This window comes from Siphateles boraxobius, unplaced genomic scaffold (assembly GCF_051911475.1).
Source record: "Siphateles boraxobius isolate OS27281-9 unplaced genomic scaffold, OSU_SipBor_1 21, whole genome shotgun sequence".
In the NCBI taxonomy this organism is placed as follows: Eukaryota; Metazoa; Chordata; class Actinopteri; order Cypriniformes; family Leuciscidae; genus Siphateles; species Siphateles boraxobius.
Window position 1 is genome coordinate 1,085,033 of NW_027508822.1, and position 24,935 is coordinate 1,109,967.

Consider the following 24,935-nt stretch of genomic DNA (forward strand, 5'->3'; position numbering starts at 1 on the left):
TGTTCATAGATATTACCCTTGTAACCTATTTTTGAGCAGGTTTTCTGAGAATGTTTCTTCTTTATGCTCCTTTTGCAATATTGAAGAAGAATCTATTCTACATTTATTTTTATAAATGCCCATTTTCTAAATCTTTCTGGTCAGATGTTACCTTGTTACTTTTTTTGAAGTTGCAACAAATTGGTACAAATTTCAAATTCTATAACTTTTTTATCAGATTTTCATTCTAATGATTTTTTTTTAATTATACTGTATTTTTGCTTTGTCTTCTGGGCAAGTTTCATCTTCACAAAGCCAGAACTATTCATTGTAAGCCGGATTTTAGAATGTTCTCACCTGATATAAAGTCTCTTTTTCCTTCTTTTAAATATCTTTCAAAACCTTTAAACTCTAAGGTTTCTAAAACACATAATATTCTTGAGTCTATTGTAAAGAACCTTTAATTTGTTATTTTAACAAATTGTAATATTGAATTGTTTTGTATAACCTAATGCAATCTATTTTGATGTCGGTAACCCCTCTCTTATTGTTATTATATTATATTATATTTATTTATTTATTTCATCTTATTTTTTTCTCTTCTGTTCTCTGGTATTGTTATAGTTTTTTTTTTTGCTTTAATTTGCAATATATATATATATATATATATATATATATTTAAATGTACATTTACAAACTGTAATGTTAAGTGAGCAATTTTAGTAATAAACTAATCAAATTACACCAATATTTATTATTATTATTATTATTATTATTACAAGAGGGGAACGAAACCCACTTGGGTTTATACAGAGCTCCACTCCACTTACATAAATAAACAAACAAACAAAACAAACAAAAAAAGAAGAAAAAGACAAGATAAAGACCCGCAAACAGATAAATTGAATAATAAAAAAGGGAAAAAACATTTTATCAGAAACCTGATTATCCTTTTAACTGAAAGTTGATGTTGAAGAGTTATGATAAAAGAAAATCAAAAGGGAAGAGCAACATGTGAAGTAAACTATAACCAGATGCATTCATAATAAAAGCAAAAGGTCTTTCAACTGTTTTTTTTTAAAGACAGACAAATTAATTTACTCCATTATTGAGGACCTCTAAAGCTGAGGTCAGTTTTATACTGTAGCCTGAAGTTCTAGAAAATGGTAAGACAAGATTTATTGCACTATGCCTTGTTTGATGGATATGAGTATTTGAAATTAAAGTGAAAAAGTTTTGGAAAGTTGTTGGAAAGTCTTCTCTCTTGTAAATAAACGTATGAATAAATAAGCATGATAAGTAAACATTGACATTCTCAATTGGTAAAATCTTGTATCTAAGAAATAGTGGTGCTGAAGGAGCATATTTAGACGAGTAAAAAATCATCCGTAAGAACTTCTTTTGGATTTTAGAAATTTTTGCCACATAAGTGGGAAAAGTAAGGAAAGTAAGTAATATTCGACTGACAAACAGTGACATTTATATTGCAGAAATTAATGTCCACCACTGAGAGATTTGTGTCAACTAATATTTTTAATGGATAGACACAAGCACAAAGGGAATATGAACAAAAGTCTCTTCTGGGCCTTGTTCACAACTGAGAGGATATAATTGTTCAACTTGAGATCATGGAAGACACTGCAACGGTGTAATTTACATCATCTGCACTTGCTTAGGCACTGTTGTAACAGAAACAGAAAAACAGACAAATTAATGTTTTTTTTATCATCAATGACAGGAAAAAGAACTATTTAAAGGCCATTTATTTTGTAAAACAACATCAGTATGTCCTGAAACTTTGCAGGGGGCACGGTGAGAAGGTGTCCTCTCCATCTGAGGTGGAATTGGTCTGTGGAAATTAGGACTTTTATTTTTATGATTTTCTGAATGTATGGAGACAATAGGTAGGCCTAATATATGAGTTTTGGGGGCTCTTATTTTGTAAAACAACATCAGAATGTCCTGAAACTTTGCAGGGGACACGTTGAGAAGGTGTCCTCTCCATCTGAGGTGGAATTGGTCTGTGGAAATTAGGACTTTTATTTTTATGATTTTCTGAATGTATGCAGACAACAGGTGATATATGAGTTTTGGGGGCTCTTATTTTGTAACACAAAATCAGAATGTCCTGAAACTTTGCAGGGGGCACGGTGAGAAGGTGTCCTCTCCATCTGAGGTGGAATTGGTCTGTGGAAATTAGGACTTTTATTTTTATGATTTTCTGAATGTATGGAGACAATAGGTAGTCCTAATATATGAGTTTTGGGGGCTCTTATTTTGTAAAACAACATCAGAATGTCCTGAAACTTTGCAGGGGACACGTTGAGAAGGTGTCCTCTCCATCTGAGGTGGAATTGGTCTGTGGAAATTAGGACTTTTATTTTTATGATTTTCTGAATGTATGCAGACAACAGGTGATATATGAGTTTTGGGGGCTCTTATTTTGTAACACAAAATCAGAATGTCCTGAAACTTTGCAGGGGGCACGGTGAGAAGGTGTCCTCTCCATCTGAGGTGGAATTGGTCTGTGCAAATTAGGACTTTTATTTTTATGATTTTCTGAATGTATGGAGACAACAGGTAGGCCTAATATATGAGTTTTGGGGGCTCTTATTTTGTAAAACAACATCAGAATGTCCTGAAACTTTGCAGGGGACACGTTGAGAAGGTGTCCTCTCCATCTGAGGTGGAATTGGTCTGTGGAAATTAGGACTTTTATTTTTATGATTTTCTGAATGTATGCAGACAACATGTGATATATGAGTTTTGGGGACTCTTATTTTGTAAAACAACATCATAATGTCCTGAAACTTTGAAGGGGACACGTTGAGAAGGTGTCCTCTCCATCTGAGGTGGAATTGGTCTGTGGAAATTAGGACTTTTATTTTTATGATTTTCTGAATGTATGGAGACAATAGGTAGGCCTAATATGTGAGTTTTGGGGGCTCTTATTTTGTCAAACAACATCAGAATGTCCTGAAACTTTGCAGGGGGCACGGTGAGAAGGTGTCCTCTCCATCTGAGGTGGAATTGGTCTGTGGAAATTAGGACTTTTATTTTTATGATTTTCTGAATGTATGCAGACAACAGGTGATAAATGAGTTTTGGGGGCTCTTATTCTGTAAAACAACATCAGAATGTCCTGAAACTTTGCAGGGGACACCTTGAGAAGGTGTCCTCTCCATCTGAGGTGGAATTGGTCTGTGTAAATTAGGACTTTTATGATTTTCTGAATGTATGCAGACAACAGGTGATATATGAGTTTTGGGGACTCTTATTTTGTAAAACAACATCAGAATGTCCTGAAACTTTGCAGGGGGCACGGTGAGAAGGTGTCCTCTCCATCTGAGGTGGAATTGGTCTGTGGAAATTAGGACTTTTATTATTATGATTTTCTGAATGTATGGAGACAATAGGTAGGCCTAATATATGAGTTTTGGGGGCTCTTATTTTGTAAAACAACATCAGAATGTCCTGAAACTTTGCAGGGGACACGTTGAGAAGGTGTCCTCTCCATCTGAGGTGGAATTGGTCAGTGGAAATTAGGACTTTTATTTTTATGATTTTCTGAATGTATGCAGACAACAGGTGATATGAGTTTTGGGGGCTCTTATTTTGTAAAACAACATCAGAATGTCCTGAAACTTTGCAGGGGGCACGGTGAGAAGGTGTCCTCTCCATCTGAGGTGGAATTGGTCTGTGGAAATTAGGACTTTTATTTTTATGATTTTCTGAATATATGCAGACAACAGGTGATATATGAGTTTTGGGGACTCTTATTTTGTAAAACAACATCAGAATGTCCTGAAACTTTGCAGGGGACACCTTGAGAAGGTGACCTCCATCTGAGGCGGAATTGGTCTGTGGAAATTAGGACTTTTATTTTTATGATTTTCTGAATGTATGGAGACAATAGGTAGGCCTAATATATGAGTTTTGGGGGCTCTTATTTTGTAAAACAACATCAGAATGTCCTGAAACTTTGCAGGGGGCACGGTGAGAAGGTGTCCTCTCCATCTGAGGTGGAATTGGTCTGTGGAAATTAGGACTTTTATTATTATGATTTTCTGAATGTATGGAGACAATAGGTAGGCCTAATATATGAGTTTTGGGGGCTCTTATTTTGTAAAACAACATCAGAATGTCCTGAAACTTTGCAGGGGACACGTTGAGAAGGTGTCCTCTCCATCTGAGGTGGAATTGGTCAGTGGAAATTAGGACTTTTATTTTTATGATTTTCTGAATGTATGCAGACAACAGGTGATATATGAGTTTTGGGGGCTCTTATTTTGTAAAACAACATCAGAATGTCCTGAAACTTTGCAGGGGGCACGGTGAGAAGGTGTCCTCTCCATCTGAGGTGGAATTGGTCTGTGGAAATTAGGACTTTTATTTTTATGATTTTCTGAATGTATGCAGACAACAGGTAATAAATGAGTTTTGGGGACTCTTATTTTGTAAAACAACATCAGAATGTCCTGAAACTTTGCAGGTGACACTTTGAGAAGGTGTCCTCTCCATCTGAGGTGGAATTGGTCAGTGGAAATTAGGACTTTTATTTTTATGATTTTCTGAATGTATGCAGACAACAGGTGATATATGAGTTTTGGGGGCTCTTATTTTGTAAAACAACATCAGAATGTCCTGAAACTTTGCAGGGGGCACGGTGAGAAGGTGTCCTCTCCATCTGAGGTGGAATTGGTCTGTGGAAATTAGGACTTTTATTTTTATGATTTTCTGAATGTAAGCAGACAACAGGTGATATATGAGTTTTGGGGACTCTTATTTTGTAAAACAACATCAGAATGTCCTGAAACTTTGCAGGGGACACCTTGAGAAGGTGACCTCTCCATCTGAGGCGGAATTGGTCTGTGGAAATTAGGACTTTTATTTTTATGATTTTCTGAATGTATGGAGACAATAGGTAGGCCTAATATATGAGTTTTGGGGGCTCTTATTTTGTAAAACAACATCAGAATGTCCTGAAACTTTGCAGGGGGCACGGTGAGAAAGTGTCCTCTCCATCTGAGGTGGAATTGGTCTGTGGAAATTAGGACTTTTATTATTATGATTTTCTGAATGTATGGAGACAATAGGTAGGCCTAATATATGAGTTTTGGGGGCTCTTATTTTGTAAAACAACATCAGAATGTCCTGAAACTTTGCAGGGGACACGTTGAGAAGGTGTCCTCTCCATCTGAGGTGGAATTGGTCAGTGGAAATTAGGACTTTTATTTTTATGATTTTCTGAATGTATGCAGACAACAGGTGATATATGAGTTTTGGGGGCTCTTATTTTGTAAAACAACATCAGAATGTCCTGAAACTTTGCAGGGGGCACGGTGAGAAGGTGTCCTCTCCATCTGAGGTTGAATTGGTCTGTGGAAATTAGGACTTTTATTTTTATGATTTTCTGAATGTATGCAGACAACAGGTGATATATGAGTTTTGGGGACTCTTATTTTGTAAAACAACATCAGAATGTCCTGAAACTTTGCAGGGGACACCTTGAGAAGGTGCCCTCTCCATCTGAGGTGGAATTGGTCAGTGGAAATTAGGACTTTTATTTTTATGATTTTCTGAATGTATGCAGACAACAGGTGATATATGAGTTTTGGGGGCTCTTATTTTGTAAAACAACATCAGAATGTCCTGAAACTTTGCAGGGGGCACGGTGAGAAGGTGTCCTCTCCATCTGAGGTGGAATTGGTCTGTGGAAATTAGGACTTTTATTTTTATGATTTTCTGAATGTATGCAGACAACAGGTTATATGTGAGTTTTGGGGACTCTTATTTTGTAAAACAACATCAGAATGTCCTGAAACTTTGCAAGGGACACCTTGAGAAGGTGACCTCTCCATCTGAGGCGGAATTGGTCTGTGGAAATTAGTACTTTTATTTGTATGATTTTCTGAATGTATGGAGACAATAGGTAGGCCTAATATATGAGTTTTGGGGGCTCTTATTTTGTAAAACAACATCAGAATGTCCTGAAACTTTGCAGGGGGCACGGTGAGAAGGTGTCCTCTCCATCTGAGGTGGAATTGGTCTGTGGAAATTAGGACTTTTATTATTATGATTTTCTGAATGTATGGAGACAATAGGCAGGCCTAATATATGAGTTTTGGGGGCTCTTATTTTGTAAAACAACATCAGAATGTCCTGAAACTTTGCAGGGGACACGTTGAGAAGGTGTCCTCTCCATCTGAGGAGGAATTGGTCTGTGGAAATTAGGACTTCTATTTTTATGATTTTCTGAATGTATGCAGACAACAGGTGATATATGAGTTTTGGGGACTCTTATTTTGTAAAACAACATCAGAATGTCCTGAAACTTTGCAGGGGGCACGGTGAGAAGGTGTCCTCTCCATCTGAGGTGGAATTGATCTGTGGAAATTAGGACTTTTATTTTTATGATTTTCTGAATGTATGCAGACAACAGGTGATATATGAGTTTTGGGGACTCTTATTTTGTAAAACAACATCAGAATGTCCTGAAACTTTGCAGGGGACACCTTGAGAAGGTGTCCTCTCCATCTGAGGTGGAATTGGTCAGTGGAAATTAGGACTTTTATTTTTATGATTTTCTGAATGTATGCAGACAACAGGTGATATATGAGTTTTGGGGGCTCTTATTTTGTAAAACAACATCAGAATGTCCTGAAACTTTGCAGGGGGCAGTGAGAAGGAGTCCTCTCCATCTGAGGTGGAATTGGTCTGTGGAAATTAGGACTTTTATTTTTATGATTTTCTGAATGTATGCAGACAACAGGTGATATATGAGTTTTGGGGGCTCTTATTTTGTAAAACAACATCAGAATGTCCTGAAACTTTGCAGGGGGCACGGTGAGAAGGTGTCCTCTCCATCTGAGGTGGAATTGGTCTGTGGAAATTAGGACTTTTATTTTTATGATTTTCTGAATGTATGCAGACAACAGGTGATATATGAGTTTTGGGGACTCTTATTTTGTAAAACAACATCAGAATGTCCTGAAACTTTGCAGGGGATACCTTGAGAAGGTGACCTCTCCATCTGAGGCGGAATTGGTCTGTGGAAATTAGGACTTTTATTTTTACGATTTTCTGAATGTATGGAGACAATAGGTAGGCCTAATATATGAGTTTTGGGGGCTCTTATTTTGTAAAACAACATTAGAATGTCCTGAAACTTTGCAGGGGGCACGGTGAGAAGGTGTCCTCTCCATCTGAGGTGGAATTGGTCTGTGGAAATTAGGACTTTTATTATTATGATTTTCTGAATGTATGGAGACAATAGGTAGGCCTAATATATGAGTTTTGGGGGCTCTTATTTTGTAAAACAACATCAGAATGTCCTGAAACTTTGCAGGGGACACGTTGAGAAGGTGTCCTCTCCATCTGAGGTGGAATTGGTCCGTGGAAATTAGGACTTTTATTTTTATGATTTTCTGAATGTATGCAGACAACAGGTGATATATGAGTTTTGGGGGCTCTTATTTTGTAAAACAACATCAGAATGTCCTGAAACTTTGCAGGGGGCACGGTGAGAAGGTGTCCTCTCCATCTGAGGTGGAATTGGTCTGTGGAAATTAGGACTTTTATTTTTATGATTTTCTGAATGTATGCAGACAACAGGTGATATATGAGTTTTGGGGACTCTTATTTTGTAAAACAACATCAGAATGTCCTGAAACTTTGCAGGGGACACCTTGAGAAGGTGTCCTCTCCATCTGAGGTGGAATTGGTCAGTGGAAATTAGGACTTTTATTTTTATGATTTTCTGAATGTATGCAGACAACAGGTGATATATGAGTTTTGGGGGCTCTTATTTTGTAAAACAACATCAGAATGTCCTGAAACTTTGCAGGGGACACCTTGAGAAGGTGTCCTCTCCATCTGAGGTGGAATTGGTCAGTGGAAATTAGGACTTTTATTTTTATGATTTTCTGAATGTATGCAGACAACAGGTGATATATGAGTTTTGGGGGCTCTTATTTTGTAAAACAACATCAGAATGTCCTGAAACTTTGCAGGGGGCACGGTGAGAAGGTGTCCTCTCCATCTGAGGTGGAATTGGTCTGTGGAAATTAGGACTTTTATTTTTATGATTTTCTGAATGTATGCAGACAACAGGTGATATATGAGTTTTGGGGACTCTTATTTTGTAAAACAACATCAGAATGTCCTGAAACTTTGCAGGGGACACCTTGAGAAGGTGTCCTCTCCATCTGAGGCGGAATTGGTCTGTGGAAATTAGGACTTTTATTATTATGATTTTCTGAATGTATGGAGACAATAGGTAGGCCTAATATATGAGTTTTGGGGGCTCTTATTTTGTAAAACAACATCAGAATGTCCTGAAACTTTGCAGGGGGCACGGTGAGAAGGTGTCCTCTCCATCTGAGGTGGAATTGGTCTGTGGAAATTAGGACTTTTATTATTATGATTTTCTGAATGTATGGAGACAATAGGTAGGCCTAATATATGAGTTTTGGGGGCTCTTATTTTGTAAAACAACATCAGAATGTCCTGAAACTTTGCAGGGGACACGTTGAGAAGGTGTCCTCTCCATCAGAGGTGGAATTGGTCTGTGGAAATTAGGACTTTTATTTTTATGATTTTCTGAATGTATGGAGACAATAGGTAGGCCTAATATATCAGAATCAGAATCAGAAAGAGCTTTATTGCCAAGTGTGCTTGCACACACAAGGAATTTGTTTTGGTACTGAGGCTTCCAGTGGACATATACAAATACAACATGAAACATAATGAAACTCAGGAAATTCAGGAATGTCCTGAAACTTTGCAGGGGGCACGGTGAGAAGGTGTCCTCTCCATCTGAGGTGGAATTGGTCTGTGGAAATTAGGACTTTTATTTTTATGATTTTCTGAATGTATGCAGACAACAGGTGATATATGAGTTTTGGGGACTCTTATTTTGTAAAACAACATCAGAATGTCCTGAAACTTTGCAGGGGGCACGGTGAGAAGGTGTCCTCTCCATCTGAGGTGGAATTGGTCTGTGGAATTGGTCTGTGGAAATATATGAGTTTTGGGGGCTCTTATTTTGTAAAACAACATCAGAATGTCCTGAAACTTTGCAGGGGGCACGGTGAGAAGGTGTCCTCTCCATCTGAGGTGGAATTGGTCTGTGGAAATTAGGACTTTTATTATTATGATTTTCTGAATGTATGGAGACAATAGGTAGGCCTAATATATGAGTTTTGGGGGCTCTTATTTTGTAAAACAACATCAGATATATAGATAGATAGATAGATAGATAGATAGATAGATAGATAGATAGATAGATAGATAGATAGATAGATAGACGGACGGACGGACGGACGGACTAACTGAAATAGCCTTCGCTGGAAGAATGGTTGACTGAATGGTTTCAGAATGGTTGACGGTCTTACCGTAATACCTAGTGTATAAGCGCATAGAGAAATATAGGGGCGGCTAGTTTGACTGCTCATTTCGACATGGAGGCTGGCTTGACTGCAGTGAGTTACTGCGGCGAGGAGAGCAGTTCACGGTATTTCTCATATTTACACAACCATCATACACTTTATTCAGTTTGATTAAGCGACAGACTCATTTCTCTATCGTTTTCATCGATCACAGCGATACTTGTGCGTCATTTAGTGCAGCAGAAGCGAGCATGATGAGAATATGTGGAGTTCATTCAGACCTGAGAGTGTGTGTTCGTTTGTGTGATTGCCTCTGTGTTTGGAGTGAGAACTGTTACTGAATGTCAAGAGTTAAAGTTTGAGATCTGGAAGGGAAATCGATCTCAAGTGTTGCTGTTGCCGTTTTATTTCTACTCTTGACACATTTGGATTAGTTACTTTTACATTGTTAACAAATAAACTGCAACAGATACTGCTAGCACTAAATACTTTACACCGAGCCTATGAGTCACGTGAGACATTTTAAATCTATAGGCTAAGTTACATAAATAATATTGTATCTATTACACTTGGAATAATATTGCTTGTGGTGCTCTTTATATTTAAAAGTTGTATTATTGTTTTCAGTTTCTGCACATTTTAATGATCTAATTACTTTATTGTAATGAATGTAGTTATCATAAAATCAAACTTTATCAAGTTTTCCTATAGAGCAGTTTTACAGGCTTTTATCATGTATCCTGACTGATAATGTGTTTCTAACAGCAAACACTCAGAATAAAGTGAGATGATCTGCTGATGATCCTGAATGTCTTGTTGAATGAGTGTTGATAGTCTGAGACTCATCAATATTAACAGATCTGCTGAAAACACTCTTTATTTCATGACAATAGTTCCTGTTTTCACCTCATTTATTATGCTGATGTCTTCAGATCTCCTGTAAATTGTCACTTAAAGCTCATTTCATTGGTTTCAACAGACTGATGGTATTTGTTGGCTATATTATATGTGTACATTTCTTTCTTTCTTTCGTTCTTTATGATTTTAACTGTTTTACTTACCATTATTTATATTTAGAAGAATTTAAGTTATGTATATTCTTTTCTATATTTCTAGATACCTTTGTAGGGTCTGGACCAATCAGACGCACACTAATTATTCATATTCACTATATTTAATGAATATAAAGGTCTATGAAACTCTCCCCCAAAACTAACCTCACAAATGAAGTTACTTTGTCAGCCGGGTGTCCGGTTACAGAACACTTTAAGACTGATAACAGACTTTACGACCTCAAAGGAATGTGGCCACATGCGCCACATGCTTAAGAGAGAGAGACCATCTTTAATTAAATAAACTTTGCGGTGTTACTCTGATCTATGAAGGAACATGCCTCAAGGAAACTGTGATGATTTACTGTCTCGTGTACTATTAGGTATAACAACATGGTATGTTTGTTTGGGGTGTATGTGGTTGAACAACCACCCAACGGTCAATATAACCTCACCTGTATCATGCTTCCTACCAAATGAATCCTCATTTAATGACACACACTTTGATGTACATCACCTTCTCTTAGAATGCAATGTGAATTTATGTCTATTTGAGCTTGAATGAACAGTCTAAGCATGCTGGGGACAAAGACCATAAATCAACTAAGAGCCGCTTCCCCTCTCGGACATGTCACCTTACTCATAGGTCCATTCAAACCTTAGGGGTTGGTTCTTTCTCAGGGTATATCAGAGGCAGGCAACAGTGACCGCCCTCTCTTAGTTCTTTCATCCAGCCGCAACACTGTTCTGGGGATACTGGGGAAACCCCTCCCCCTCCACGGGGGCCCAAGGGCCCAGCACGCCTCGATTCCAACCAGAGGTGGGCTCAGGCAGGAGAGAGAAGACTCTCTCACAAAGAACCAAGGACAATCTCAGGAGTTTTGGAACAAAGACTCCAACCAACAACGACTCCAATCACCCATCCTTTTGACTTCCTCACTTCACCTGGGTGCTCGGCGTGGCCTCAACAGAGTCCCAGGCCTTGACCAAACCAATCATGCGTTCCTGGAGAAAGAGAACGCTCAACCAACTTCCACTTGACGCTGCCGGAACCATCAACGACTTCAATTTTCAACAACTTCAAGAATTGTTCCCATTACAAATGCAAGTATTCAATTCAATGAAATGTGAAAATGAAATTCTGATGGTTCTCCTCATAGACCCTCTTCCGGTTTCCAATTTCATCTTATCACTAACCTATTTATGTATTCATGTGTTTATGTTGTTTAGTTTATTTATATTCATATAAATATCTATATTTAGTTAATAAAACTTGTACATAATATGTATTTGGTTCTGTTTTGTTTGCAATACAAGTCACTTTACGATCACGGTTTTTGCTACTGGCTCAAAGTGCTGTACAGGCGAAGAAATAATTATTCTTCTGTGGCCATGGAAGATACCCTTTTCTTAGAATAAATTAATAATCAAAATAGTTCTTTGGACGAACTGATTAATTGATTGTAATATTAATTCAGCCACATCAAGTTAATCCAATTAACTGAACCAAATATTTATAATTAATAATAAAAAGATATTATTGATTATTAATGTTTCCAAAAAGCTGAGTTCCTTACACCTTGTAAATGAAGAAGCAGAATAATGTTAGGATTAGCAATAAAAATAATTAGGCCTAATGTATTAGCATCAGTTACTAGATAGAAAGACATACATGCTTAGAAATGTTAAAAACAAACTCAATCAGTAATTTATATATTTTTGATTTTGGCAGATCAGCTCCTCCCACACTGGAACACATCATCAGTGAAGCTCCTCCCACTGTAATAACATCAGGCTTGTTCGACTTGAACCAGCGTTGCACAGACCGATCGGTTGATGACATCAAAGTACCGCGAGAGCGATTAGAGAGCAGACGGCTCCTTATGCTTTTGAATCGCTCTCGCGGTACTTTGATGTCATCAACCGATCGGTCTGTGCAGCGCCAGTTCAAGTCGAACAAGCCTACCATCAGTGAATCTTCTCCCACTATAACTACATCATCAGTAAAGCTCCTCCCACAGTAATTATCCAATAAATGCTGTAAATTCCCATCAGCTACAAGTGAAGACGAGCATGAAAGCATCAGGAAGAGCTGAAATCTGCAAAGACTGAGTTTATTAAAGAGGACAGTGAGAACACGAGTGATCCAGAACCTGCAGAATGAAACACACTGAAGATCCTGAAGAACAAAGAGGTTGGTGTTTATTCTTCATTCATTCATGATGCTGAAGAACATTCATGTTAGAAACATTCAAGCACTTCATCACTTTTAGATTAACAGTTACACTATGAAATGGTACAGAATGTTCTGGGGTTTTTCTTCAACAAATGCTCAGTAAAGGGAGGTTTGAGAAATGTTTATATTGATTGTCAAGATCATATCAAGCTAAATACTATTTTAACTGTTTTATTTTACATTTATTTTATATCTGGTTCCTAATTTGCAACAACGTTATCAGAATTTGTCATTTTCAACATAGTATACAAAACATATATTTTTTAGGAATAATCAGCAAGGCAAGTTTCATACACAATGGTAATTCAAAGTGCTTTACATAGAAGAAATTAACATAATTCAAATAAATAAGAATAATTAAAAATTAAATAAAACTCAGTATAAACAGTCGGACGGACAGTGGCACAGTGCTCAATCAGTAAATGCACAGCTAAACAGAAGTGTTTTGAGTCTGGATTTGAATGTGATACTGTAGGAGCACACCTGGGCCTGTATTCATAAAGAATCTTAATGCTAAGAGTAGCTTCATAGTGACAAAATTCTATTCTATTCTAAAATTATTACGGTTCATTCCCCCTGCTTGTGCGGAAGCCTGCTATATTCATAAATGCATTTTTTTGAGCCTGCAATGTGGGAATGTCCAGTGGAAACAAAATGAACTGCGACACAATAAGAGGTTCTGAAAGTGCTGTAATGGTTTGTGATCACTCTGCTAACAGAAGGTTGTGACAGACCCAAATCATCACTGCTGCATTGATGCATTTTCCCAGCTGCCAAATATCTTAATGTACAGTAGTGATTTAATTTCTGGCACTACGCCATTCCTGCGCTGTTATTGTGTCTCTAATAAAATCGGTCACAAACATGATCCCTGCACGATCTAATCTATGGTGTCTTATTAACTCACTGTCATCTATTGTCTGCAACACATTTCTTCTCCCTCTTCGTCTTTCTGCCATCTCTCCTCTGCTAAAGAAACTCTAAAGCCTCTTAAAAGTCCTCGTCCGTGCTCCTAACAATTTTGACCTTAAGACCTCTTTTAAGGGTTAAGATGCTTTCTGAATTACTTTTTTCTTTACTAGGATTTTTTCTTTAATTTTAAGAGTAAACGCCCACATTTCTAAGAATTTTCTTAGAATTTTGTCACTAGGAGCTACTCTTTGCATTAAGATTCTTTATGAATACGGGCCCTGGGCCCGTATCCCTAAAGAATTTTTGTGCAAAAAGTGGCTCCTAGCGGCCAAATTCTAAGAAAATTCTCAGAGTCATGACGTTTTCTTAGAATTTCCTCTAAAAGTGACACGAAAATCCCAGTTAATATAAAAGCTATTCCTCAAGATTCCTAGCGCTTAAAAGGGCTCCAAAGGTGAGATCTGCTAAGAGCAGGGAAGAGGACTTTTAGTGGCTTAGGAGTTCCCCTAAGCAGCTGCACAAAATGGCCAACAGAGGAGGCAGGAGAGATGTCCTGCAAACACTGGATGACAGTGAATTATTGAGACGCTACAGACATTGATAAAAGCTGAGCCGTGTTACCCTCGTTAAGACCACACCGAGTTGTAACGTTGCAATTTCTACTTCATTAAGGACAGCCCCTTGAGATAGGCCATTTTGTTTTCAATGGGGTCCATATGGGAGTGAAAGTACAAAATATGCCAGCTAGGATATTAATATGAGCAAATAAGACACGCATCATTATTTGAACAGGGTGTAATGAGCTTAAGTTTTCACATATTTTAGATTCTAATGTTAGGCTATAACCCCTACAGCTTACTATTCATTTTCCAGATATTTTCTTGAATGTGAAATATTATTTACAATTACAGTCTGCATAAGATTAGAGTGTATAATTATGTTTATTGATTTGAGGGTAGCCTACATCCTTTGCTCATTATCACCAAAAGTTAATTTTCATCAAACTTGTAGAATCAACCAATCACGGCTTTTGAAATGATGACTCATACCTAGCAACGGGATCAACCACACCTCCTCACTAAGATAGGATTTTCCATCAATTCCTTGCTCAGAGTTCACTGAAAATTTTCTGGAATCACTTTTAAGCTAAAACTCCTGGCAAGAAATTTTTAGGTAAGTTAGGAGCTCTCTGAGAGGATTCTCAGAATCTTTAGGGATACGGGCCCAGGGGCCGTATTCACAAAGAATTTTATTTTACCACTAGGAGTACTCCTAAATCCCATTAAAATATTTTAGCTAGGAGTTTTCTCTTAAAAGTTATTCACAACGCCTTTCAGACCTACTCTTAGTAAGGAAAAATGACAACTCCTAAACTAAGAGTGAGTCTTCGTTGCTATGGATGACGTCAATTCTCATGCACGAGTTTCCTCGCAATGATCACTGTGATTGGTTGTTAGATGACAGGGCCATCATGCGGAACATAACACAGACGCAACAAATCATGGAATTACGACATCTAAATATGTCTGTGTCCTACACAAAATAATAATAGTAATGTCATCGAAATGCATATATAATGACATGTTTGTGCAGGCCCCAGTGAAGTGTAATTCTAAAAAGGCAGAAAGAGAGAGAAAATTGGTGAATTCAATTCAATTAAATTAAGGTAGCCTAATACCCTAATGAAACCGCCACTTGCCTAATAATGAAAAACGACACTTGCATTAACACTTGCTTGGTTAATTGACATCCTATTAGTATAGAAGCTTGTTTCCGCCACGGAATAAAAATAAATTAAAATAATTGCGACTTTTTTATCTCATTGCGAGATATGAAGTCAGAATTGTGAGAAATAAAGTCGCAGTTGTGAGATAAAAAGTCGCAATTAGCTTTTTTATTTTTCATTCTGTGGCGGAAACAAGCTTCCATAGCCTAAATAGACTACTTAAAGCAAGTAAATGTTGCTCCTATTGAAGTAATGTAATAGTTGAATGACGGTGGATTATGAACTCGCCAAAACGAAAAAGACAGCCCAACTGGACGCAGGATCAGTTACTGCTGCTGGCCCAGTTGGTGCTGAAAAAATAAAAAAATAAAAATAAAAGGGAAATTCGACACTGGGATATCAAGTAAAACTAAGCGTGAGACATAGGAGAAGATTTGTTTGCAGATCAATGCAGCATTCCCGCTTGTGTGGCGGACCCCGGACGACTGCGAGAGCCGGTGGTATGCGCTACAATCCTTTGTGAATAGGTCTTAGTGAGTTAGGAGTCCTCTCGACTTCTTTTAAGCTGTCCCAGACTTAGGTGTTACTTTTAGGGCTAAAATGCTTCGTGAATTACTTTTAGTGAAAAAAATTAGGAGTCCTAAAGTTAGGAGTGACACGCCCATTATTTTTAGGAGTTGCTACTAAATTCGCCAGTTAGGAGCTACTTTTAGCCTTAAAATTCTTTGTGAATACGGCCCCAGATCTCTACTGTAGGAGCACACCTGATCTCTACTGTAGGAGCACATCTGACCTTTACTGTAGGAGCACATCTGATCTCTACTGTAGGAGCACATCTGATCTCTTCTGTAGGAGCACATCTGATCTCTTCTGGAAGCTGGTTCCAGCTGCGGCTGGCATAACCCTTGGTATTTCTAGCTGATGTAATGATCTGAGTGATCTGTTGGATTTATATTCAGTGAGCATATCTGCAATATATTGAGGTCCTAGCCTAGGCCATTAAATTATTTATATTCCAGTAATAATACTTTAAAATCAATCCTAAATGTAACTGGGAGCCAGTGTAAAGACCTGAGGACTGGTGTGATGGGTTCATATGTTCTGGTTCTGCTCAGTGTTCTGTATGAGCTGCAACTGTCTTGTGGTCTTTTTAGGAAGGCCAGTGGGGAGTCCATTACAATAATCCACCCTGCTGGTGATGAAAGCATGCACATGTTTCTCTAAGTCTTGTCTGGAAACAAAGCATCTAATTCTTGCAATATTTTTCAGATGATAATATGCTGATTTAGTTATTGCTTTGACATGACTACTGAAGCTCAGGTCTGACTCTAGAGACACACCCAGATTCCTGACTTGATGTTTAGTTGCTAGACCCCTAGAGTGAAGGTATGCACTCACCTTGAGAACTTCATCTTTGTTTCCAAACACAATGACTTCAGTTTTGTCTTTGTTTAACTTAAGAAAGTTTTGGCACATCCAACTGTTTACTTCATCAATGCATTGGCACATGGAGTCAATGGGGCTGTAGTCGTTAGTTGATAGGGCTAAGTAGATCTGTGTGTCGTCTGCATAGCTGTGGTAAGAGATTTGGTTCTTTCTCATTATTTGGCTCATTGGGAGCAGTTTACGGTAATCACCAAGTTACTGATAAAGTTGTATTTCTCAAATATCATATAATGTATTCATAGTTATAGATATTCTTCTTACAGTAACTTTGGTAACAGGGTTGATTTATACAGTCAATGCTACAGTTTGTGTAAACTTTTTTTTATTTTTTTTTATTATTTTCTTGTCTTCCCATCATGCGCCCAGAGCCCAGATGATGTCACTTCCTGGGTGTCACAGTTTTAAGAAATGCTCTGTGTTTTTAAAAGGAGGAAAATCATGTCAGGAGTAACAGTTGAGTGAAACATGTAGGACACGCGTAATACTAATACAAATGATTAATTTCAAACTAGTTAAAGCCGCTCTACACTTTGAGCATGTGAAGTTTCTACAGACACTGCAACGGTCGTGAAATGACGTCACATTCTGCAGCAGCTTTTTTACAAACATAAGTTCAACATATAACGCATATTATGAATAAAAATGTAAAAATTAAAAATCCACTCCACTTGAATGCTAAACGCTTGTGTTATTTCTCACAGGGTTATTCACTTGAGCTTGTGTTTCTGGTGTCCCACTTTCACATGCGCATGAATGGAAGTCAGTGGAAGGAAAAGTCTAATACAAACGGCCATTAATAATTAAAAGGTCTTTAGTAAAATAAATATCAATCTCAAAGTTGGTGTCAAAATATGCCAGTGTTGTATATTTTAATGTTAATATCATGTTAGATAATTGTGTCATTGATCAAATATATTTAATAGTTCTTGCTAAAGAAACATGGGATTTGTGTCTACACTGTTTTAAAAATAATAATTGGAAGATAAATTTTACTCATTCATGGAAAGTTTCAAGGAAATATTATCAATTTATAAAAAGGCATCAAATTATCATAATATTTTATAGCAGTTGTATAATTTCTACTATTACATCAAGGCTCACTTTCATGTCATTTAAATTGTATATATCTATTACTGAATTATTTCGATGTACTGAAAATTAAATTTAATATATTTTTCTTTCCTGTCAGACCTGATGGAAGAGAGCGAGGAGAGAGAAGAACTGAGTGAAGTGGAGGAGGAACATCATGTCCAACCTGGAGATAAACCTTTGAGTCGCTCAAAGACTAAAAAGACATTTTTAAAGAAAAGAGGAGCCAAGAAATCTTTCACCTGCACTCAGTGTGGAAAGAGTCTCACAAGCAAACAAAGTCTTGAGCTTCACATGAGAGTTCACACTAGAGAGAAGCCGTTCACATGTGATCAATGTGGAAAAGATTTCAGTCAATCTTCACAGCTTAAAGGACACATGTTGATTCACACTGGAGAAAAGCCGTTCTCATGTGATCAGTGTGGGAAAGATTTCAGTCAATCAGCAAACCTTAAAGAACACATGAAGATCCACAGTGGAGAGAAGACGTTCACTTGTGATCAGTGCAAACATTTCTTAGGGCATCAGAGCTGAAGACACACCTGACAGTTCATACGAAGGAGAAGCCGCATTCATGTTCTGTGTGTGGAAAGAGTTTTGCACTGCCGCAAACTTTACATACACATCAGAAAACTCATACTGGGGTGAGAGAGTACATGTGCTTTGAGTGTGAGAGGACTTTTACTACAGCACACAAGTTAAAACTGCACCAGAGAATTCACACTGGAGAAAAAAATTACAAGTGTTCACACTGTGACAAGAGATTCTATCAGTCATCATCTCTGAAAAAACATGAGAGCATCCACACTGGAGAAAAACCTTACAAGTGTTCACACTGTGACAAGAGATTCAGTCAGTCAGCAAATCTGAAAGCACATGAGATGATCCACACTGGAGAAAAACCTTACAAGTGTTCACACTGTGACAAGAGATTCAATCACTCATCATATCTGAAAACACATGAGAGGATCCACAGCAGAGAGAAGCCGCACACATGTGATCAGTGTGGGAAGAGTTTCTCTATTATAAGTAACCTGAAGCGACACATGAAGATCCATGCAGTGGAGAAACCACTTAAACAGTCTGAGATCACAGTAAGTAGTTTATTTTCATGTGCTGAGCAACAAAGTCTCTTCTGTGTAAGTTAGCCACACATCACCCTATAGCCAAATCTCTCCTCTTCACCTATAGCCGGTGTGTGGTGAGCACAGGACACTTTGCTGATTGATTGGTATCTATTAACTCGTGTTCAACCAACAGGAATGTGGAATTTGTCAGTTTAGACCAATGCAAAAAGAACACATTCGCTCTCTGACAGTAGGTGGCGCTCATGTAAAGCAGAAATTCAGCACTTTACAGGGCTCTAGACTGACTAAATGGTCACATTTTGAAACCTTTCTTTCCTGCCGGTGCGAGAGTGCTGCCATTTCTGCTGCATACTAGAAACATCACACGTCAAACGAAAGAAGAATGAAACCCCGCTACTCGTCTGAGCTGCGCAGCGCAACAGTTTATCATCTCAGAGCAATACTAGACAGGGTTTACTCGTGGGCTGATCTTGATCACGCAACAACATTACTACGCAGCGCTGGCAGATTTAATCACCCTCAATTCATCCTAGGTGTATATGACATTCTTCTTTCAGACGAATACAATCTGAGTTATATTAAAAAATGTCCTGGCTCTTTATAATACGCTTATAATTGCAGTGATGCTGTTTCTGTTTTGAAGTCCATAAAAGTGCATATATTCATGATAAAAGTGCTGCACACGTCACACGTTAATAAAGGTCTTCTGAAGTGTAGCATAGGGTAAAGCAACCCTAAAAGGTTGTAGCAAGTTGTTTAACGGTGTGTGCTTTAACCTTACACCTTTAACCTTATTATTTATTATCCTCAGGTTAGGTAGAGCAAGTCAAATCTGACCTAAATCATAAGCGTTCAAATGGTACTTACAACTTTTTCAGAAGACTCCTCTGTGGTTTAGTTCTTGCTCAAGGTTTATTAACAACAATACTGGTAGACAATTGCTTGCAATTAGTATAATAGTTATTTATTAATATTCCAAAAATAAAAGTTAAACCAAAACTAATATCAGTTACAATATAAAGCAAGGTATAAATTAAAGGTACAATCAGCTGGTTTTCTGGCGTCGAGAGATACCGCTAAATCAGTATCTGCTTGTCCAGTCTTCTCATCAGTCTTTTATACTCAAACAGTTCACTGCCGAAGTCAAACTCTCTTCTGTTGTCATCAACTGGAGAGCTGCCAAGTCTTCCATGACGCTTTTAAGGTGTTTCCGACGTAGCCTGCCCTCTCTCTTCTTGGCTCTTTTTCTCTTGGTTCTCCGTTTCTTCGTCTGTAAAATATACCTTATCTACAGCATTACATTTTTCTTAAAAGCAATTCTTATCTAATACATACATGCTCTACTCTAAGTTACTTAATATAAACATTTATTACTTTTAATTGGTATTAATTTTTGTATATAATTTCCAATACATTTTCATGCAGCATTACTATTTGGGTTACATAAAAGTACTACAAAGCAAAACAGACATCAGTCAAGACAGAGTAATTGCAAATAATCATCTTCATTAACAAAGTAAAATATCCATATTTAAAGGAGAATTCCGGTATTTAGCACTTTGAGTCTATTTTCTAGTTTGTTTTGGATGAACTAGAGTGGTGGACACAGAAATTTTGACGATGGGTCCTGTCTCGACTTTTTGACTCTTTTAGAATCGCCTTTGACCGCTTCAGAGTGGCTGTCTATGGGCATGCATGATGTAGTCCAACACGTGCCAGTGCTTTGATCGAGGATGTTGCCACGTGGTCTTGTACTTGTTCGCCTGCTGATGGGAGTTTGTGACCGCCAGCTCATGTTGCGCACATATCTCCAGCAGCAGCGTGCCATTTGTGTTCTCGTTTCCCACTGAGTGTTGCCCCAAGACTTTCGGCCATGCAATGACATCACGTCCCACACGCGCATTAAAGAGCCGGTGTTTATGAGGCACTGAACGTAAGGCAGTGTTAAGGTGTTCATAGAAAGTCTCCTGGTCATCACTGGCGATCATTGTGGGTGCGTAGCTAATCAAGACAGCACTGTGTCCATTCTTGAGCATCAGCTGCAAGGTCATCAGCCTTGGCGACAGGCCGCGAGGTTGCACTTCTAGGAGTGGTTGCAATGATGTCATTACTGCAAATCCAACTCAGGCCTGCCCAATGCAGAAGTGGATTCGAACCCGGGTCTCTCACACCAAAGTCATGTGTCTTATCCACTGTGCCATCACCACCCAGGTGGTGGTGTAAACGTATAAAAAGTGTAAACGTAGAACAATCAAGGCAAACTTTGAGATGGATCAACATCTGTTATAAGTAGCGGAGTAACGGTTTTTACCCCGGTTTTTAAACGGCTCACTTTACTGGATCTCTTAGCGCTGTGTAGTGACAGTGTCGCTTGATCAAGATCGGCTCGCGCTCGCACTGACATTGATGGTCCAAACTGATAAACGGTCCATGAAGCACAAAATAATGAGTAGCGCAGTGTCGTTCCGCTTTCATTACGTTTGCCATTTGACTTTAACTTCGCAGTTCGAATGGAATGCACCTTCAGTCAACATGATGTGGAGAGCGCAGTTCATGGTTGCATAGCAAAGACAGACGCCACGGGAGCGCAAACGCGCTGGAAAAGAGACAGCGGCACAGCGCTATATTGAAAAAAAAATTATATCGTTACCGACATTGGTGTACCGTTGATAAATACCGATGCCGTTTTATCGCCCAGCCCTATTTTAATATAACTCCGATTGTATTCGTCTGAAAGAAGAATGTCATATACACCAAGGATGACTTAAGGGCGAGTAAATCATGGGCTAATCAACATTTTTCGGTGAACTATCCCTTTGAATTCTCAGCACAGAATTCTCTGTTATTAACCATCTGATCTAAGCGGGTAAAATATAATTAAGAGTTAAATAGAATAATCAAACGTTAAAATGGCCACTTTGCCTTCATATAGTCTTTAAAAAGACTAGATGAAACGAAAAGGCATTTGAAATCTACATCAATAACAGTGAATGTGCATCTCATCAGTACATTATAATTTCATTTATATTCTTAAATATAATTGTATTATAACTCTATACACTAACTAAAATTAAATCTGATCAAAGAAGTAAATTTACAAGGAGGGTGTGAACTGCTAAACATCCGACAGAAGTACCACAGCCTTTTGCAGGTGACAAAGAGATCTGCACTAACCAAATGTGTGAAGGGCACCATAAATCTGCAAATGCTAAGAAGGCAACACCGAAACTGGTGAACTAATTTATGCCCACAGATCTGGCTGTAATGAATGCAACTTGAAGTAAAGCCAGAAAATGTTCCCAGCAGAACTGGGATCTCTACATGTTACTTGGATGCCTGATTGTCCTTCAGTGTTTGCTGTCTCTAGAGAGAGAAGGAAAGACCATGTTATTTTAAATGGCAATGAACTCCTATATAAATAGCTTTGACTTTTATATGTTTTGCTTATCACATTGTGACAGTGTCATTCATATAGCTTCCATGTTAAACAATTTATCATGAAAAATTGCTAAAAGTTAAAATCAAAGACAGAGTAAAAGAAGAATTAAAAAGTAACCTATCCAAATTTAAAAAGTAAGTAACCGAAGAGGAATAAAATAGGCCTATGCACATATAAGCATGTCTGACTAAAATAATCTCTAAATAAGATTTTAAAACTGAATAAAATCCAAAACATTTATTTTAAGGTCCTTTATGGAAACCCCGCAGCTTAAATAAACGATGCTGCAGATTTTAGTTACATCAGATAAAAAATACAACATAGCATAATGCAAAATAAACATTGCTGTAAAACAGTCATGTTAAACTGATACTTTTGTGATATGGTTTAAAAAAAAACATAGCATAATGAACATAAACAATGTTGTACATTTTTAAAATCATACTTTATGATAAATTAATATAGTAGATACATGTTAATATCTGTACCAAATCAATATAATAATACAATGCTCCATATTTAAAAAAAAATCATACTTTGATAAATTAATATAGTAGATACATGGAAATATCTGTATCACATCGATATCATAATACAATGCTCCATATTTTTAAACCCATACTTTGATAAATTAATATAGTAGATACTTTTTAATATTTGTATCACCTGTTACAGCAGATAAAAATACTAATAGCATAATGTGGATAAAACAAATACGTAGCCTGGGCTATTTAAAACACTAATGAATTATACCATCTTTTCCTTATGTATAAACAATTTTTCAAATTAAACATCATTGCATAATACAGATAAACAGCACCGTAGCATAAATTAGCTATAGAAAAAGTACTCACTGTTTTGCATTTTTGATGAGGTGGTCATAGAAGAGAGGCTGCAAAAGTTTTTGGTCCAGACATGGGAAATGGCACACGTCCATGTGTCTTGGCTATTTTATAGCCTTTTACAGTAAGAGCCTGTGGAAAACTATGGGAAAACGGCGGAGCTGTGTGTCCACTATATTCTTTCAGTACTCTATGAATGGAACTGTTTAGGTTCAGGGCCAATTCACATTCCCAGGGGGTAGGCAGACCTTTTGATTACCCGAGCGCCATATTTCACTGATAACTGTCACTCCTGAAAATAAGTCTTATGAATTAAAAGTAATTTATTACCGGTGGTACAAAAACAGCGATGATATCACTTATTTGTCACGCACACTGTCCATGCTGGCAGGCACTACCTGTGTGATTTTTTTTTTTTTCTTCAACCCTGGTGAAAATGTAAGATGATTTTATCTAAATCTAACATAATTGGTACAGTAAATTTGTAAAATAGTTATTTTAAATGAACAACATGCTTTTCAACTTTAGTTAAATTAGTAAACTATTTATTTTATATATGATATATTTTAATTTATATACTTTTAAAGGAACACAATGCTTTTCAATGGGCTCAGGAACGTGTCACAAAAACAGATACCAGACCAGACACGCACTGGTGTGACAGAGAGAAAAGACTTCAGGGGAAACACTTGTGGGTTTTTTTCAACCATGGTGAACAGTAAGATGATTTTATTTTTGTTTAATTTATATACTTTTAATTGAACAGCATGGTTTTTCAACTTGAGTCAGTGTCAAATATTTGTGAATGACTAAATGTAAATTTTATAATAATTTCATTTAAATGAACATAATGCTTTTTCAACTTCTGTGTGAGATAAACTTCCAAGGTCCTCAGCAATGCGGAGGGAGGTGAATTCCTGCTTTGACACACACACACACATACATAGACGCGCGCTCGCTATGTTTTTTGAGGCAGTGTGATATCATTCATACATTGGATTGTTTGCAATATTTTTGTGACTTAATTTTATTTAAACTTTTTGTGTGAGGTTTTATTTTATATTCTTTTACAGAACAGATAAACGTTCACCATTTTATTTAAACTGAAATGCTTGGTTCATTAAATAGTTCTACATTTATTTTACACTTTTTGTGTGAGGTTTTATTTTATATTCTTTTACAGAACAGATAAACTTCCAACATTTTTTCTTATCACTTTCACAGCTGCCCTTGATAAAGCTCAGGGATATTTAGGGGATGCGGTGACCAAAGCACCAACTTCAAACAATCAAACTAACTGTCACCATCAAAGCCAATACATCTCAAACTAACTGTCACACTTTTTGCTTGATCAAACTAACTGTCACATCACTTTGTAACTGTAACATCAAAGCTTATGTTAACATCAAAGCCCAATACCTCCCTTTTCTTGATCAAATGAACTTCAAACGATCAAACTAACTGTCAGACATCCATCATTTTGACGGAAGCTGTAACCGGATGGGGTGGAACTAGGTCAAAAGTAACAGGAAGGGGCGGAACCGGAAGGGGCGGAACTAGGTCAAAAAGTAACAGGAAGGGGCGGAACCGGATGGGGTGGAACTAGGTCAAAAGTAACAGGAAGGGGCGGAACCGGATGGGGTGGAACTAGGTCAAAAGTAACAGGAAGGGGCGGAACCGGAAGGGGCGGAACTAGGTCAAAAGTAACAGGAAGGGGCGGAACTAGGTCAAAGGTAA

The 24,935-nt window shown here is 37.5% G+C and overlaps 2 protein-coding genes and 2 pseudogenes across 6 annotated transcripts in view; 2 read left to right on the forward strand and 2 right to left on the reverse strand.

Annotated features, from left to right (window-relative positions):
* The window catches only part of LOC143746044 (uncharacterized), a 240,015-nt pseudogene extending 221,038 nt beyond the window's left edge, over positions 1-18,977 (forward strand). The window contains exon 2 of the transcript XR_013206422.1: positions 17,930-18,977. The product of XR_013206422.1 is annotated as an uncharacterized LOC143746044 (transcript). The remainder of the gene's footprint in view (positions 1-17,929) is intronic.
* The window catches only part of LOC143746097 (uncharacterized), a 543,695-nt gene that overhangs the window by 387,967 nt on the left and 130,793 nt on the right, over positions 1-24,935 (reverse strand). The gene's annotated exons all lie outside the window — the stretch shown is intronic.
* LOC143746127 (uncharacterized) overlaps positions 1-24,935 on the reverse strand; it is a 341,659-nt pseudogene that overhangs the window by 96,797 nt on the left and 219,927 nt on the right. The gene's annotated exons all lie outside the window — the stretch shown is intronic.
* Positions 12,421-24,935, forward strand: part of LOC143746085 (uncharacterized) — a 317,610-nt gene continuing 305,095 nt past the window's right edge. For all 3 annotated transcript variants that reach the window (XM_077237813.1, XM_077237810.1, XM_077237809.1), the window contains exon 1: positions 12,421-12,614. In XM_077237813.1, coding sequence (XP_077093928.1) covers positions 12,581-12,614 — 34 coding nt within the window. In that variant the 5' untranslated portion in view covers positions 12,421-12,580. The remainder of the gene's footprint in view (positions 12,615-24,935) is intronic.